Genomic DNA, 19,200 nt, shown 5'->3' with positions numbered 1-19,200 from the left:
TTAGGTTGTGGTCTATATACGTAGATTATTATCAATTTAGTTTTTTTTAAATTACCTATTTTTTAGAACATTTTCTTCACGTAAAAAAGGTTTAAACTCCTCGAAGAAATTATTAAAGAAAAAGTATGGAGTTCTTGTAATCCAGTCCAGTATTTCAAATTCAATAATTGTCCTGATATATTTCACAAATAAAAGTCCTGCTCTTTGGAGAGCCATATACCCCCATCGCGAGAGAGACTTCAACGAGACCGGTCTCACGGTTGATTGCGGGAGCAAAGCGCCAACTGCCCACCTTAATTTTCTTTAGTTTCCGAGAAACATCCAAACCGAATGGTAGCACTGGCCTGCACGTGTTTCGTTTCCCTGTGTCGAAACATAAAACCACCTCCAAAGCGCATCGAGGCGTATGTGGTGTTGCGTATACATCGTCGCCGTACGCGTAGTCTGTTGACGTGAAGTTCGATTAGCATTTGTGTAACTAGCTTCCACCAATAAACCTAGTGGGTGGTAAAACGTGTACATCCGTTCGACATATGTGCGAAGTTTGTGGTTTTGTTGTGAATTAGAATACGTGTGGAATGTTACAAAGTTTCCTATAAAAATCGGTATGATCGAAAAAGTGTTTCAAAACGAATCGTAAGAGTGTTTTAATAATTGAGATCAAAATGCATAATTGATCTTAATGCTAACCATTCTATTGCGTATTTCGTTTATTCCTTGTGTTGTACAAACCAGCATTGAATAAGTAATGAATGGAAGATATGTGTAAAACAACACTATAGAATCACCTCTTTTCTATTGCGTTTACTGCATGCTTTAAGTGCTTCAATAGCTTCAAAGCCTTCACGGTTAAATCTAGTAATCAATTTGACATTATTCTTCCCGGTGGAATAAACAAGCTACGATAAACGGTGGAGTTTTTTTTTTCCTTCACATCAGCAAGCCATGAGAACAACGGCTGCTAGTGTGCACGTGTGTAGTGCGTAGTAGTGGTTGGCGGGAAAAAGTATAGTGGTACGTCCCGCTTCCGTTCGTGCTATCATCGCTAGCACTCAATCCTCACCTGTTTTGTGGCACGTTGCGCTTGCATGCTTTACTGCGCCGGGAAAGAAAAGCAGAACATCGGGTGGAAAAACGATTGCATAAACGCAATACTAGCAACGGTCGACCTGCCTGCCCGCAAGGTAATTAGACAGCTTACAAATAGTATCAACGATGTAGATGTTTTACATGCCGCAAAAATTACCTCCTTAAACCCCACTTACTTATCCCCCGGGGAAAATGAAAAACCCCACCTCAATGGAACACGTTTGTTTGACGTTAGTAAACGTTTCATTGCAGGCTTTATCTGTACATTACTCACCAAAGAATTTGGAACGCAAAACGAAACAGACCATACGCGATTTGTGGGTTTGAAGCTTGGAAGAAATAAAAGAAAAACATGCGTTTTTGTCCATACCGACGAACGACCGTATGTGACATTTGTGAGTCAATTTCATGGCTGAACAAACAGGTGAAAACCGTTGTGTGGATTTGTTGTTTGTCTCATGATATTTTAAGGTCATGAAAAAGTTTACACGATAACCACATTAGATTTTTTTGTGTGTTGTTGTTGACTGACGGAAAATAAAATAAGTAAAGATGAGGATGTGAGCGAATGAAATATTAGAGAAGCTTTCTAATTCTGGTATCTGATGTCAACACGATCAGAGAACGAGAAGGAGAACAACAGAGTCACTATGCATAACATTACCACACGAAGTTTAACCATTTATCTTGTCCCAAAGGAGCACCAAACAAAAAAATGGAAAATTCTGATTTAACTACAGATGAATGAAGTGAATGCACACGACCTCGACCTTCTCCGGCGGGGCTTGAAGAAGAAGAAAACAAGACAACAAAAACAAAACCAAACACACATGCAAGCACACGATCAAACACGCTCGCGATCGTTTCCGAACGAGCTTCCATCGCATGTCTGGCGGGGTTTGTTCAACTCGCCCGCGGGATGCTGCGGAACCATTTTGAGACACGTACGTCTGTGCGATCCTCTGTGTGTGCGCGTGTGCGTTTGACAATAATAAGCTTTCAGCTTTTTTTTTACCACGAAGGAAGGCAAACGTAAAGTGCGCATTGTGTTCTCGATCGTTTCACGCAACGCACCAATACACGGACAGGACGCGGGCAGAACTCGTTTCGGGCTGGCTCGATTTCTAATTGGGAGCTAAAATAATTGCGCCCGGTAAAAGGAAGAAGCAGAAGTACTGAAAGGGTGTAGGACAGCAAGAGGGAAGCATGGGGGGGTTCCCGTTTCCTTCCACGCATTTGGTGATCGTTCCAATGCGATTGAACATTGCCGTGCGATTGGGAATGCGATCACGCATCTCCTTGCGGACGCTGCCCGCTTATTCGGAAACGGACAAGACCTGCGGGTGATTGTCATGCATCGAATAAAGAAAAGAAACCTGCCCAAAAACCATTCTATCTGCTGCATTCTTTGTTCTTTCCAGTGTGCTTTCCATTTCACATTCGCGAATCTTCATACGCGGCCAATTTGCTGGGTGGGCAACGGTCATTTTGGTCGATTTTTTGCTTTTCCATTCCCGTAGCTCTTCAACATGGAAACAGGTTTCCCTGTACAGCAAGTTTAGGTGAGCTGCTTTTCGGGTGCTTTTCGCACGATAAGCAATCTTAAACTGTGCCGCCTTTAGCGAAGAATTCTCTATTCTTCACCACTATCGTGTGTGTGTGTGATAATTTATTTGCAACAGCAATCAAACTGCCCCTATGCGATCTCTAGCCACAGGATCGAACCAAAATTGTTAATGGAGGAAGAAATTAATGGAATAAATTTTTTTCAGTATCCTTGGTTGTTCTAAAATAAATTACAAAAATAAAATCCTCATTTCGATAATGGTCGACTTTGTGAAATAGCGTCAAATTTATACTCTTCTTGTGGTGCTTTAAGGATCCTCCAAGTGTCTATCAGCTAGAGAAGCAACTCTTGAAACTGTTCCAAAAAAAAATCGGACACTGATGTAGTGGAACATAAATCGATCGGAAGCTGGCATAGAGCGTTATAAGATTGTTGGCGCCCACGACTTGCTGATGGTTATGACCAGATATGGAGAGGACAGCAAAAAAAAAACAAAAATGCAGAACATGCTTAAACAGCTCATGGTTTCTCCTGTCACTAGCGTCCGAAAGTGGGATTTCGGCATGCATTCAAACGCCCACCTACAGCTCCGGGTTCCTTTCTTCCTTCCGAATTCCGAATTGCCCGTATAAGCTGACGAATGCGTTCACATAAATTCTCGCTCAAATAATTTCACCCCAGCAAACCACGGCATGGCGTGCCCTTTTTTCTGGTGTGTTTTACCCCGGTTTACATTATTTATAATACCACGCAGTTGTGCCGCACAAGATTGTCCTCTTTTGCTGCCCTTACGTAGCCTACTTACTGGGTGAATTGGGGCATCAGGATGTAGAAGTGGAAGAGGAAAAGATGCTGATATTCCACAGGAGTATGAGACATTGCAGGGGCCAGCTTAGCAGTCGATAACGAGAGAAATCTGCATATTAACACAGCTAGAAGGAGGTTTTGCTTTAAAAAAAAGGGGATGGATTTTAATTAGAAGTCCAGCCTACGGTGGCCATAATGAAAGGTGTCGAGCGTTTGTAATCTGGAGCACCCGTAATAAAACTCCGGCCCCTTCCGGAGCGTATAAAATAATGAGATTAATTAAGGGATGTACAAGAAGGTACACGGTGGTAAAAGGTTTTGCTTCCTTACTGTATATTCTATTCCTTGTGGACTGTTTAACAGCAGCAAAAAAAAGTCTCGCAAAACTCACAACGTAAGATGGCCTTCCGACAAGATTTCATCTCTGGTGGATTCCTCCAAAAAACCACATCATTACCTCAATTTAATCCACCAAGGTTATCTGAAACTTTGAGACTTTGTCTAATCTTCCGTGAGGTGTGTGTGCACTGACTAAATCTGCCGTGTCTTGCCATGTCCCTGGTAACGTAAAACCTTCCAACCAAGAGACCTTGACCGTCGTCTGCATAATGGCAAATTCCCACCAAAACAAAACAAAAACTGCACGTCGTCACTCCGAAGCTTTGTTTATCACTTCCCAGCGAAATCTGCTTGACCGAATGTCACACCAACATCAAATGGCTTCCGTTTGGTTAACTTTTGGGCTGTTTTAAAATACATCTCAAAGTACAAATGTTCGAATGTGATCTTCCACGATGAATGCTTCCCGGGATGGTTTCATCAACCCCATGAAAAAGTTTTGTGTGGCTTCTGTTTTGATCGGTGCAATTTATATCGCATCCAGCTCCAGCTCCACAGAGACGTTGGGTAAGCACATTGTGCAACATGCTCTACTGACCGGCTCAATCAACCGATGAGCCGCCCAATGGTTGGTGGTAACGTGTTACGCAATGTGCAATCTGATAAACTGCACGTTCCATTCTCCATACTTCCATCCACCCCACCCGAATAATGAAATAGATGATCGTTATGTTTCGCGCACAGACCGAATGCGTCGTTAATCCTCACACTTTCCTTAAGCAAATAGGTAGCTCGATTGTGGAATTACAAGAATTCCTAGCTAATCGAGCATCGAAATAATTGTGCTCACTCTACAAGGTAATTCCACGCGGAGTTGCGTTGCGAAATGTGAGTTGCGCTATAAATAAACCGCAGACCAGCAGCACTCGACTCGCTATGCATGAATCAGACGGATGAATTAAATCCAGAATGTCCGAAGCCACAGAACTTCAATTGCTACAGGAGTATTGAACCGAGGAGTTGCGTACGAACCGATAGCTCCATTTGATACTCGTGTGAGAACCAGAATTTAACACCCGTTGCCCACGAAACTGCTCTCCCACCGCCAATTGCATGCGGTCATGCTGACTTGCGCCTTTCTGGCAACGAACTGGAGGGGTTTTTTTTGTTGAAGCGCTTGGCTGTGATAGATCGTTCGGACCAAAAACCCGGAGAATTGATCGATCGCAACGTGGAACTGATAAAGCTCGGCGCAATCGAATCGGTTTGATCTGTAAGCTGGTTCCGCATCGTCGGTCTGTTCCGTGAAGCTTACTTTAGGTGTGTAATTACTTTCTGGCTCTTTCTGCAGAGTGGTTCCGAGCTCGTTATCGTGTTACACCCTTAACTTCAAACCATTCGTCGGTTGAAGATCAATTAAGTTTACTCACAATTCCAGACAAACGTATCAAAAAACACAGCACGTATGTTGTACTTCGTTTGCTGAAGAGCATTGTGCTGGATCTGCTGTGCTAAAGTTCAACAAACACCTACCCGTATTTCAAACCGGGATCACTTCTGCTTTGTAACGACCTTGATCATGGTAAGATTGCATTCGGTTCGGTTCATGGTACGCTTGGTACGCAAACGGCTCAAAACGATCTCTTGACGTACGTAGTAGTATCTTAGCCGTGCTCATTAACTTGCCATTGCATTTGACATCTTGTTGGCAATCGCAATAATAGCGACCACACAATAATGGTGGTAGAAACAACTGCCGTAAGTCGTAAGGTTTCATTGCAAAAACCACCACGACAAAGTAAACAAACGAACAGTCAACGATCAACTCCGGGGCCCTGTTGTGGTTGTCTAGAATCTGCCATGAAGAACCGCACTGGATTGGGAGGGTGGGGGTCTAAAATGCTTTCAGGCGTGTGTCACCTTGACGGCGCTATAAAGTTGGCGTACGATTTCACTACAAATGTTGATCGGTTCAGAACTTTTTCCCCCCATACCAGACACGATCTTTGCACTTGCGAATAGCCGAGATGTTTGGTTTTACTTTGTCATGCCATCGCCGGATGCTCTTTGTTACCGCCCTCGAACGGGGACGGGAGCACCTCGGCATAGAAACCTTCGGGAGGTGTTGGACGCGGGTGTGTATGTGTGTTTGTGCCATTTTCTCGTGAGATCTAATTGACCCCGTACAATACAGAAGCACAGTTTGTTCCGAATGAATCATCATCATTACGTTCTCATGCTGTTCTGCCTCACCGCAATCGATCCAACCTTGGTTGGGCGATTCTTGGGGCTGTTAACGGTGCGTTCGCGGCTCGCAAAACTTTAATTGACCATGGACCAGCGGTAACCAATGTGGTGAAACAATACTGGATCGACTGGTAAGATGTTTCGCAATAAAATTACTGAGGTTCGATTCGCGACATAGCGCAAAATATAGCCACTTTTATGATGCTGGAGGAGGCTGAAGTTAAAACCATTTATGGAGAGAAAACACAAGATTAGTACAAGATCCCACGATGTTGCTTCATCGATTTGGTGTTGGTACTTACGATCGTTTTGATTCAGCAGTGTGAGAATTTAATGTACTTGCAATGAGTGTAGTGCTCCCATGACCTGCATGAGTAGGTGTTTCCACTTCTGGCTTCTAGTGTTGGCTCGGGAAGCAATCACGATCAGGAGAATGGCCTTTAAAGATTGCACCATCACCAGCAACAAGTCAGACTAGAGAGGATGCTTCCTACGCAAGTGGATCGATCGCTTTGGACCCTTATTAATGCACAATTCCTGCAGCATGCCATTCCGACCACGCGCATGTGTAGGCTTCTTGACCGGTATGACTTCGTCTATGGCCGGTAACTGTACGGTCAGTGTCTTGCTCCTTTCGGACTCAATCTCAGACAGACGAAAGGCGATTTATACCGTGTCTGCCAGCTATTGAACCGGCTCCAGACGGACGGACACTCTGCTTTGCATACTGATACGGCACACTATCGGAATTCTTCGATCGTTTTAATCCCCGCACTAGAACTAGCGCAAGCACAAACAAATCGACGAGTTCTATCGGTGTTGAGGAACAGTCGTTCACCAAGAACTTAACGCGATCGGTAGCGAGTTGCGTACGAGCCGCGTTGGATTTCATGCGAAACGATCTTGATTAGAACCGGGTACAGGTGTACAAACCAGAGATGACAAAGCCTGTAGTTACGCGACACTATGCTCAATCCGTTCTTTTTTCTCAACAAACTCCACGCACCGGAAAGCCGTTACGCCGTTCGTGGTAGAACTTCGCGAAACCGGTTACAGCTTGTTGACAAGACACCTGTGTGGTGATCACCAGCAAACCACCACCGCGGGGTAATCGCTAGTGAGTGATAATTGATTGGCAGAGAGCCGGGCCAGTAGAGTTTCAAGGACGACATTTTTGCGCCGGTCACATAGACGCCAACGTGCAAAAGGTGTTGCATTGCAATTACTGATGTAATATGAGATTGCATGTGTTTTATAAAAGTTTTCTAGAAAATAAGGCTAACTGTGAAAAACTGGTACAAATGTAAGTCCGTTTTTAATGTGTAACTGTTTTACTGTGCGCCTAAAGGTATGTAATTCGCTGTACAAAATAGCTTAATATTGAAAAACTGCTTAGTCTAGCCTTAAAGATAAAAGATATCGACGTAAATCGTTTTTTTTTCTTCTATTGCACATGTGCTTTACTTGTCATCTTTTAGCTAACACTTTCCGGGTAAATAACTTATCGCTTGCTATCGGTTCCCGGCGCGGGAACGTTGCTTAAAAGTTGGGTGCAACTATTTCCCCTACTAAACACTTGTCGATGGTGATAAAATAACAAAGTTTACCTTTTCGAAAATCACCGACCGATCTACCAGGTGGCAGGTACGACAGGAATGATAAAATTACAAACAAACAAACAAAAAACCGCTCTAGAGTCCACCCTAATCGAACGGGTTCTAATCTTATCAGTACTATTGAGTTAGATAAATAAAAATAAAAGTTGAAGCAAACGAAAAAAAAAAATGGAAGAAAGTGCATGAAACCGAATCGGAAATAGATTTGGAAATCGATTGTAGTCCCCCACAGGGGTGTGTGAGAAATAATGATCGATTGCTTCCAGTGTGGTGTGTACGCAAATGTTTAATGTTGCACAATTGCACTATTTAATTACGAAACAAACGAACAAAAACACACACAATTTGCGCAATTGAAATGAAAGACAAATAAAGGTTGGCTTGTTCGCTATGCATTGTATCAAGCTGGAATGAAGGTTTACCTTAGCTAAAGCTGACAAGAAAATACAAAAAGAAAACATTATGTTTTCTATCATTTTCAAAGGGAGCTTAATGCTACACCGAGAGTAACCTTGCATAACGTGCCTGCATCGAATGCACTTCCGCTCAAACGTTGGTGTGATTTTGCGTAGTTTCTTCTCTTCATTGCTTCTTTGCACGCGCCAAACTAAACCAAACCTTCAACGGATGGAACGAAACGTGCCTATGTTTGTCCGATTTAACTTCTTTCTTCTTCAGGGGGGGAAAAAAACTTTCCAACCTAATGGCACGTTTCGATCGCGATCGTGAGGGCTACACGGTTTACGCTTACCATTATTCAACAATTAATCGTCTTCTTTGTCCTACCTTGTGTCCCAGCCATGAATTTATGGTAAGTAGGGATAATAAGGTTTGTCGCGGTGTCCCACCACAATCGAGAGAAAGAATTGACCGCAGGGACGCTAGTTTTTGGGGCTAATCTTTTAAGCGAACATGCTCAAAGCTTAGTGTGTTTTAATTGAGGTTTTTCGGTCACCCTTTAACCGACGAGCGATCGGTTTTAAATTTGGGGAAAACGTAACCAACCGTAACTGTTTGCGCCGATGATCGTTGGACATTTTTCGGGGTAGGGCGGCTGTGCGCTACCGTATGACATTTTGGGGGGAGAAATTGGTTAAATGACCCATTTACCTTGCATAGAAAAGTGAAATTAGAGCTGTAGAGGAGAATTGATGTTTATTTCCTACTGCAAATATCAATGCTAGTGCTTCCTGTCACAAGTATGTGATACGAATGTGGTGTGACCATCTGTCACATTTATCATTGTCACATCGTACATCATTCGGACAAGGCTGTTGGCTGTTGGCCAGCGGATCAGTGGTGCAATCGATGGTGCAATGTGTTTGTGATTTGTGAAGAAAGGATGTGGTTTTATTGACCCGTTTCTGTCCATTAGACTAGCTTTTCTTGGGAGTTCTGGAACAACCGCCTTCGAATAAAATTCAAATAAAATCAAAGCTCATTTTGACCGTTCGTGGTGCTTTAAAAAGTTCCTACCTCTTACCCAAAAACAGGCGTAAATAATGACATCAATTACATTGCATTGAATGCGGTAATAAAACTCCACGCTTTTGGAAGCTCCCAGACATTCATGTGACAGGTATGGCCACCCAGCGAGTCAACGCTCAGTAGCTGAAATCTGGAAATGGAGTGGACAAAACAGTAGAAAGACTAGAACACGTATTGGGTTCTTTTTTTGGAGTTGGAAAAAACAATTTCCCCACCCTTATTTTAGACCTACTTCCGTACGGGGTGCGCTTTGTTACTGTCAGCTGGTTGGAAAGCATCATTGTGCGTTGATTTGGTGCTGTTTTGCAGTGATTCATCCCACATTCACCCATATGGTCAACATTGGTCAAAGTAAAAGCGTACGGTGTGTAGCGAAACAAAATCAAAAGACACGAATAGCTGATGGGGCATGAGTCATTCGACATGATCCTCCCATCCGTGATGCGCTTTCTTCTAGCGATGGCGTTGTATTAATATGCAACTTCACTCCACGCGTAGACGAGTTCCCTTCCTCTCTCTCTCTCTCTGTTTGCGGTGTGTTTCATTAAAAAACAATCCAAATGCAAATTGATCCACACGTCCAAATCCTAACGATAAGGGGTGCTCACTTGAAAGGGGGGGTAGAAAAGCAGCCGTTACATTATGAATCGGTCGAATAGACCATTTTCAAAAGGTTCATTTTCTCTGTTAAACTTGACACGCGGTAAATGGCATGGCAGAGTGTGAAAGAAACCGATACACCACACAGCGAGGAAATAATTTTATCTTCGCATTAGTACGACACATGCAGCAGCAGCAGCAGAACCACCCCGTACGCATATGCTGATGATCTCATTTGCCAGTCCGGCCAGTAATAGTACAATGAGCGCATTCAAACGTGAGACGAAAAAAAAAAGATTAGAGGCATAAAAGGTGTGTAAAAAAATATATATCTACAGGCCTAATACGAATATGTCAAAAGGTGTGTAAAACGTAGGAGATGTTTTATTTTGTTGCGTCCTACGCGCTTGCCGCCACACGCTGATTGCCAACGGTGGTGATTTACGGATGCTTTTACTTGGAGCGTGATTTTATCGTTTTCAAACTTTTGGTATAATGCTTCTATAGTTTATAAATTGATTGATTTGTTTTGTGACTAGAGTTTTGATTTTTTTTACTTCTAATACATTTTATTGTATTGTGGCTTCTAAATTGGATTTTATATTTATGTTTCTTTTATTTCTGTAACACTCTTGAGCAGATTTGTTTTTTTTTTTCAAAGTGTGTATAAGGAGAAGATTTATACAGAATTTATTACATCTTGAAAAAAATCCAGAAGTAGTTGCTAAAAATCCCGCTTCATGGGTTGATCTCAAAACAGCAAAAATTTTAATTCATTTTGATAAGAAAATTAAAATATTTCATGAAGAAACAATTGAATGTGTTTGCTTGTAAACAATTGTAAAGAAATATAATTAAAAAAAACTAATTTCCATTCCAAACAGTTGACAACGGGTACACTACGCACTTGCAGCTGTTTTGCAAGATATAATCCAGCACCAGCTTTACATTCCGTTCGTCAGCCGAATGACTTTAAACTTGTTTCCACTATCGATCAAACTTTGTCTTTGCCGCGTTTGGTTGCATTTGTCAAATAGACGCGCAACCTTCTGCATCGGTTTGTGCGTTATCATTCTACACCGATGTCTTTTGCTTTTTGAACTTCACAAACTTTAAAATAGATTACAGATAGGAGCGAGCTTTTCCGCTTTTTTTTTGCAACCCCCCAACGAGAGACAGCCTTTAATCGGTCAAAAGAAAAATCTTCAATTCAATTTAAAGTTGTATTTTTTTGTTGTTGCAATTTCTTTGTTCCAACTTTACCGTTCTGCGAACAATTTACACTGATTACGGGGGGGGGCATGGAATTGATTTTTCCCTGCTACACAAATCGTAATTTGCTTTATGCGCGCTTTTTGTGCCCGGAGGGTTGGAACCATTTGCAACCCCTAAACGTGGCAAATGAACTTCAATTTGTTCGAATTATTTTTTTTTTCTTTACTCATTATTGGTTTTACATTTTTATCCACTATCCACTATAGCAGATATCGGGGGAGGATTTAAGAGAATGTTTTTTTGTTGTTTTGGAATATATTTTCCAATTCAAATTCACCGTTGCAATGCGCATTGCATTACGACAATTTGCTTTGGTACCGGTGAGGGTTACAGTAAAGGCAGCACAAAACATACCGTGTGTGTGTTGTCATACTTTTTCATCCACCACCGTGTTTTACGGACACTTAACTAAACAGACAAACAAACAAAATGAGGAAAAAAAACTGCATTACGTCATTGAGTGCAGTGTGCAATATGTGCAATAATCTTGGCCCCTTGGTGGAATGCGACACTTTTCGCAAAAGGGAAATTTAAATTCACCTCCACTGGGGTGGTGGCGCATAATGTGTCTAAGGGTATTGTTTTATTCCCCCCTTCCCCCACGTATCTCCCTTCCCTATGGGTCTGGTACCTTAATGTACTTATTGATGAAGAAACACAATCATTCTTGTTAATGGGTGGAAGCGAAAGTGAGCGGCACGAGATTGCCCACAAGAAATAGCCTATAATTGCTCCAGTACTGGATTTGTATTACGTGGAGAAGTGTTACGAACAAAGACATTACTTACGTATGACTAACACTGACTAGCCTTACAATACAGCATCCATAAATAGTGTGGCTTTGTGTGGCCTTTCTACCGGGTACTAGTGGTGTTGATGTCTGATGACTTAATTTTTACCCCGAAATGAGTAAGATTAGCAATGAATTAATTCTAAATTATTGGAAAAATGTTTAGAAATTTAATTATATTTACATGTTTTATAAATTATTGGAGTTACACAAGATCTGTTTCAACGGATTAAGGTACATTCCGTCTAATCATTTATTTTTTATCTTATTAAGCTATTCGCGATAAAACAGATAACGATCTTTGACGCCATCGCTCTCCGTACACATGAAAATAAATGACTTTTTTTGTTGCTCTTTTTCCATATTCCAGAACTCCTTAAGCAGCGGCTCACGATGGATTTGCACAAGCATTAGATTGGATTATATTTTTCTTCTTCCTTTGGCTAACGTTGGTTATACAAGCAAACAACACAACGCCACGAATAAGACAACTAAAATGAGATAAACACACCGGCAAACGTGAAGGTGTTAATCTGATTCGGAAATCCCTGCCAATTCCCATCCAGAGCAACAACATCAAAACCGAACGGGAGTGGTTACGAGAGACGCCCGGTTTGCACCAGTTACGGGCATTAGTAATCAGCGTAAATCAACGAGACCAAAGTTCCGTTCCTAACACGCAAAAAGAGAAGCAAAAAAAAACAGCCACAAACACAATGTCTGACATTTGTGATTTTGAGTGGTCCAACAATCGGTACCGGCACAATCTGACCATATCGGAGCTAAAGTTAGGTTTCAATCGAAACGAACCGACCGATCGTAGTCGGGCATTGATCGCACTGAAGGAACTGATCGGTGCAAGCCGGGACTATGCACTGAAGGATAAATCCTGCTTTCAGGACGATGAGTTCCTGTTTCGGTTTCTATACGCACGCAAATTTAACGTGAACGAAGCGTTCCAGCTGATCATCAACTATCACGCGTACCGACAGCGCAATGCCGCCATCTTGCAGCGTTTGTCGGTGCTGGACGAAACGATACAGATAGCGCTGCGGGATGGATTTCCCGGTGTGCTAACGAACCGGGATCGGCGCGGTCGGAAGGTGCTGGTGTTCTTTACTGCTAACTGGGACTATGCGTCCTACTCCCTAGTCACTGTGTACCGGGCGATGCTGCTCACGATCGAGAAGCTGCTGGAGGACAAGCAGAACCAGGCGAACGGGTTCATTGCGATCGTGGACTGGACTAACTTTACGTTCCGCCAATCGTCGAACCTGAATCCGAAAGTGTTGAAGCTGATGATCGAGGGACTACAGGTAATCTTAGCTTAGACTAACGACGAACCTCCTTTCTTTAGCGCGTCATCAGAGCGGCGCCCTCTAGCGGGAAAGAACTATCTCAATACTATTATTTTTTCCCCAAAATGTTCTTTACCACCCCCTCGTCTAGGATTGTTTCCCGGTACGATTTAAGGCGATCCACTTTATCGGCCAACCGTGGTATGTTGAAGCGGCACTGGCTGTGATTCGACCCTTCCTAAAGGAGAAGACACGCGATCGGATAAAGCTGCACGGCAGCAATCTTTCGACCCTGCATGACTGCGTCGCCAGAGACATCCTGCCAACCGAGCTCGGCGGTGAAGGGCCCACGTTCAATCCGCTCAACTGGTACCACGAGCTGCTCGAATCGAGTCAAACCGTCACAAAACCGGCCCCCTCGTACTGTCTCAGCCAGACGCAGATATACACCAAAACACCAGCCCAGTTCGTACCAACGGTTGGCGGCCATCGGAAAGGAGCCGACCTATCGCCAACGCAGTCTCCTTCGCCATCACCTCCTTCGTCACTATCGTCCACGAATGGGGCCGAGTTTCTGAAAGCGGCCACCAAAGCAGCGGCCGTCAAGATCGGTGTTCTGACGGCTAAAGCGAACGATCCGGCCACTAACACGCTGCTTGGTGTGACGACCGGTGCCGGTGGTTGTGATTTGTGACGCATGACACCCTGCAACGTGGTAACACTGGATGTGCATCCCGCTAAAGACTGGATCGTTTCGGTGGCCAACGGTGGCCAACACTGCACTATGATGATCTCATACCAGGTACAGAAACGTTCGTGGTGGTAACGAACTGCCAAAATGGTGGGGTTACGTTAAGGAAGGTGATAGTGGGCACAGGTTGACTGATTGTGGTGTTGTGTCTAGAAAGTAGCGTAAAGAAAATACCCGAAATTATCACTTCCACATGGCACAAATCCTGTTAAGAAGCAAGCTGATATATCCTCACAGAAAATGTTTTTTTTTATTTCCCAACAGATGGCGCTTTAAACATAAGTGTCATTTGCCGTTGACAAAGATGTTGACGTATTTCTTTATCCAGTTTTAAATTCTCGATCTCTCTTTCAAGCTTTTTCTCTCGATCAGTTGATAAAACACCGCACATTTCAGATGTTTTACTCCTCTCGATTTTTTGAATATTGTTGTAGTGCCTGAAAGTATCTTTAGGATCTCTCTTTTGGTATGGTCTATAAGATACAAAGCCACTCATTGGGCTAAACTTAATTTCTCTAGTAACTGAAAAGACCTAAATGTTATTATTATCAGGCCACTAAAAGAAGTCTACAGCCTTCCACGTATTAGCATCGAAATAGTCATTCCTGCACGTAACTAACGCCATCTTCACGTGACGTAGAGACGTGAACGTCCTGCAAAGCATCCATATTAACTAACACTTGCTGTTGTCTGCCTGGTTTGTTTCGTGTACATTCCAGTTCATGAGCCTATTGTCCGGCCTCTTCTATCGCTTCCAACGATGAGTCACAAACGTTTGTCCGTGTATGCGACCTTCTGTTCCACCTTCCTTCCAGGGTAAGGAGCACTGTTTATGGACCACTGTTTTACCGAACGAACCGTCTTAAGCTCGAACCCCACTTCCGATGGTCAAGGTTATGCCATTGCTACTACCAGTGCGCAAGGTGTGTACGTCAAATCACTGCAAGACATCGGACCTCGTTGGCCTTCTATGGGGTAGCGGTGGCCCATTTGCAAACTACGAACCCCTTTTTTGGGTAAGGTATCTTTTACTCGACGTCCTTCCATCAAACTTCACCAAGAAACGGATAGTTTCCGCTTGTGTACTTCATTCACCCTTGTCTGTTCCGGGACACGCACAAGCGCAACTGTGGGACAGTGCTGTTCAGTAGTCATGGCAAACGGATCGCATACGATCATACGAAATGCGGTCAGTAATGTGATACACTGTGACCGTACTGGGTTGGTCGGCTGGTAACGTTTAGGGGAGAAAGGTTTCGACTTTCGTTGAAAACAAGGGGACAGTTTAACGCGCATGGAACACGGCACGGAATAGGACGCCACGCGTGACTTACTTACTAGCGAGCGAGCTTCAAAGACGGTCCTAATGAGGGCGAACAGTGTAAAGAAGACCTTAATTGAGTGAAGGAAAAATATCGTTTCTCCCCTAGCGGGGAGATATATTGCTTTTACTTCCCAAAACCATCTTTAGCGATAAATTTGTCGCTTTAGAACGTGCAAAAAAAGTGTTGTAAATATATCCATTCTTTCCAAAACTAACTCTCAGGTGTAAGCTGAGTCGTTCGTATGACCATATGGCCTTGTAAAATATTTTCCCAGTAGCGTTTTAGCACACAACTCGTTGCATCGTAACCGGCCGTCTCGCCGCACTTCTCTCTCCCGCCAAATCCCGCAAGGTACATGCATATTTTAATGCTGAGCTACGGTTTACGGCTTGTCCCAACGCAACAATCAACGCGTTTGCGTGTTCTGGTTTCGTTCGATTCACCCATTCCAATGTACCTGATGGCGCCATGATACGCAATGGCTCCAGGTGGGGTACATTTTCGTTACGATGCAGATATTGATTGTCCTTTACAGCAAGTGTGTAATTCGTTGCACTTATTAATAGACTAAGTGCAAAACAAAAAACCAGTGCTAAAATAATGTTTTTAAATCATTTCAAAAAGATCGCCTAGCTATTGCAGTGTGTGTGTGTGCGAGTGACCTTTCTTCGGAAGAGAAAATTTATATCGAAGTTTCTTAAAGATGTGCAAGCTGAATGCACTTAATTGCATCCCCACGGAACGATAATGACGCCCATCCGGCGTGTGGGTTTGAGAAACGAACGGGACATTTTGCTGGGGAGTTTTTCGCTTGACACTTTTAATGGCGATCGTGCACTAGAATGAAGAGAGGAGGAGTGGAGCGTTGAAAGAGAGTGAAAGAGTTTGAGATAAGAAAACATCCGCCTAAGTAATTAACTACATTGTATGGCTAATGGAGCGTAGCGAAAACTTTGCGTAAAAGAGCTTATAAAACATTTGTGTTTGAAAGCATTAAAACTTCATTTCTTGAAACCTTTTATAATGAAATTATTTCGTTTTTTCTTTCGCTTATTTGAGCTATGCTTCGATAAAAAAAAAATGAGGATATACAGTGATCAGCTTGATCAGCTTGCAGAGCTTTAACCGCCATGTGCAGGCAGGTGTTTGTCTGTACATTTACATTTTTCATTCATCGCTCGTCGGGACTTCACTGCAACTGCAAACAAGCTAGCTAGTCGAGTGAAAAACACTCGCACAAACAGGTTTCCCATATTTTTAAACCTTTGCCTAACCACTGTGTACTGTGGCACTCCATGATGCAGCAGCAACGCCACTCGAACTATGCCACTCGAATAAACGGAACGAACCGAAACGTAAACGCACAAGAACATTTAGTGTTAAGAATTTACGCAATACGCAATGTCATGCATTTCCCTTCCTGTGTGATGTAAAGTGGAAGAAAGCGAATGAAAAAATTAAAATATAAAAATGTAGAAGCGACTAATGTGGTGGCCTTATCTGTGCCGGCAACAAAAATGAGCTTAAATCAAGAAGAAAAGCACCCATAAACGCACGATATTTGTGAAGTGAAATAAAGATTTCTACGAATTAATCATTAGGGTTTATAGGATAAGATTTACAGTAATGATATTCATTAGTCCGTCCGTTTGAAGTCAGCAAAGAAGTGGATGTGCGTTTCCTTCGTGTCATCGGTCGAATCGAATTATGATTGTAATTTTCAACTCTAAGCTCTTTTGCATGTTACTACTTTACTAGCATTCTGTTATTAAAACGGTGGGTGAATAACTTATTGACCTATCGATAAGCTTATGGTTCGTTTCCTACTGTGCGAGACAAGTTTAAAATGGTGAAATTTAGCTAAGCGCGATAAAAATAAAAGGTGTGTAAGGTTGTTTCTAGCGTTAGGAATAGCTTAGATAGAGTATGTAAAAAAAACGAATAATATCCTTTACCCGGAAGGAAGACTATTTCGAGCGTTTAAAGTGCATTTGTAAAATAATCGTATTACCTATTCAAAGAAAACAAATATACATTTCGACAGCTTCCGTTGCGCGAATTATATACATCATTTAATTAACAATTTTTTAATTGTTTGTTTGTGTTTGTGTGCTAGATGACAATAAGTTTAAAATACAAACAAACCCGAAAGAACTCTTCAATTGTGTCCAATAAAGGTAAACAGTAGTAGGAAGTTGAACGTTCGAGCGTACAGTCAATTAAATTGCGGTGATTCATCTCCGTCTCGTAAGACGATTACAATCTCTCGAAGATTCATCGTCGGCCAACGCACCGCTGGCAAATGGTGGTGCCTAGCCCGGGTGGGCGTTGGTGTATCTTTTTTTTTTGCTGCTCCTTGTCCGCCTTTTAATGAGACACATCCCTGAAGGTGATCTTAACGATCGATCGTTTTCTGTGTAGCGCTTTGCTGCAAATCCTTCCAGTTACAATCTTTACAGACGGATGCACTTTAGCGTGCAAAACAGGGGCTCCCACCTAAATGAGTCACTGGCGAACAGGGCAATGTCCAACCCTAGTTCCACCGCGGCACGACAAATGGGGTTTGAATGTTCAAGTACAGGTTTTTCTATCCCCTCCTCCCTTATAGCCGAGGATTAATACCGTTGCAAATTTACGACCAACAGTGCCATCCCTTGCATCAACTTTGCTTTCGCTGCTAACGCTGCGATAGAAGAGTGCACCGAGCAAAAAGAAAGCCGTTTTGTAGTGTTTTTCACCTGCGTGAATCACAATTTAAAATGTCCGTTCGCTAACGAACCGCGTGTTCGATAGGCCACGAGGACGAGAGGCTTGTTTTGTTACGGATTCTGCACGCCCGTCGGTGAAATGAAATGAAAATTCAATAGACACATCATTGACTCACTTTACAGCAATTACTATGCATCACCGGATGAAGTGGTAAGAGAGGAAGGGGGGAAGGGGGGGGGGGGGGTTAAAGAAAAAAAGTGATAGAAGAATAAAACAGCAGAAAGAAATATGAATCGAACCGTTTCGTATCGGTGACTTCAATACTGAAACGAAAGACTACGCTCCGCATCAAGCGACGAACCTTGGGGAGGTTGAGCAAAACTGGATCACTGTTGACGTGTGACCCTCGCAATGTAAAACCCCGCACACACGGACACACAAAAGCGTAATTCTAGCCTAGGGTTACATTCTGTACGCAAATTTTCATCTCGCTTATACACACAAACAGACGATCGCGCCGTTTCTTCGACCTTCAAGATCACCACCATCGTACGTTTAGTGGTCGCAATTCCTTTCACTTATACTTATTACCTATACCACCGTTTTGGGCATGGTCCTTTTTTTCTACAGAATTTTAGTCCAAAATAAAGCATAGCGCTGCACTGGACCCGAGGGTGAGGTGGAAAGAATCACTGAAACCTGATTCGATGATTCGGATGATCGAGAAACAAAACCGACCAAGAACACACAGACGGAATCGGTTCACCGCGTCGCGAAAGTACCGTGTTGACCTGTTTTTCTTTCACCCCTTTTCATCTTCAACCTTTCGTTGCCGTTTTCCCCTCCCATCCCCCTCTCCGCTTCTTCTTTTACCGCTCGCTTCCGATCAGATGCGTTAGGTTAGCTGGATGTCTCAAATGAAGCGATCGACTCCACGTTCTTGGGCGTCCATTCGGGGTTCGACCTCTTTAGGCGATGCTTTTTTTTTAAATGTATACATATATTTATGTTGCTGTTGTCTTTCCGCTTCAGTTCCTGGTTCTGCACACACCGGCACCAGGTACCATCTGTCGATGAAACGGTGAACAAATGGCAACCAAAACGAAAGGGCACGATCGGGTGGCTGGATCGACATAATCAACATGCTAGAAAACGTACAAAAGCGAAGAAAACATACACCACTTTTTGGGGGGGAAGGGAGAATAAACGATCACACGCAAAGCACAAAGAAAAGCGGCACTAAACTTTACCACTGGTGCCCCTTTTTATGTGGCTAACCGAAGCGTAAGAAATGCGCGA

At 43.0% G+C, this 19,200-nt stretch overlaps 1 protein-coding gene across 2 annotated transcripts; it reads left to right on the top strand.

Annotated features, from left to right (window-relative positions):
• The first annotated feature begins 66 nt into the window (after nucleotides 1-66).
• Nucleotides 67-17,283, top strand: LOC125762112 (clavesin-2-like). 2 transcript variants are annotated; one of them, XM_049423887.1, is made up of 3 exons: nucleotides 67-1,184; nucleotides 12,189-13,134; nucleotides 13,268-17,283. In XM_049423887.1, exons 2-3 carry the CDS (start codon nucleotides 12,535-12,537, stop codon nucleotides 13,808-13,810), a joined length of 1,143 nt encoding a protein of 380 aa, XP_049279844.1. In that variant the 5' UTR covers nucleotides 67-1,184; nucleotides 12,189-12,534; the 3' UTR covers nucleotides 13,811-17,283. The 2 variants fall into 2 exon arrangements, with proteins under 2 accessions (XP_049279844.1, XP_049279845.1); XM_049423888.1 differs by lacking the exon at nucleotides 67-1,184 and adding an exon at nucleotides 1,203-10,065.
• The last annotated feature ends 1,917 nt before the right edge of the window (nucleotides 17,284-19,200 follow it).

Source organism: Anopheles funestus, chromosome 2RL, assembly GCF_943734845.2.
Source record: "Anopheles funestus chromosome 2RL, idAnoFuneDA-416_04, whole genome shotgun sequence".
Lineage (NCBI taxonomy): Eukaryota > Metazoa > Arthropoda > Insecta > Diptera > Culicidae > Anopheles > Anopheles funestus.
This window is presented reverse-complemented; position numbering and strand designations above follow the sequence as displayed.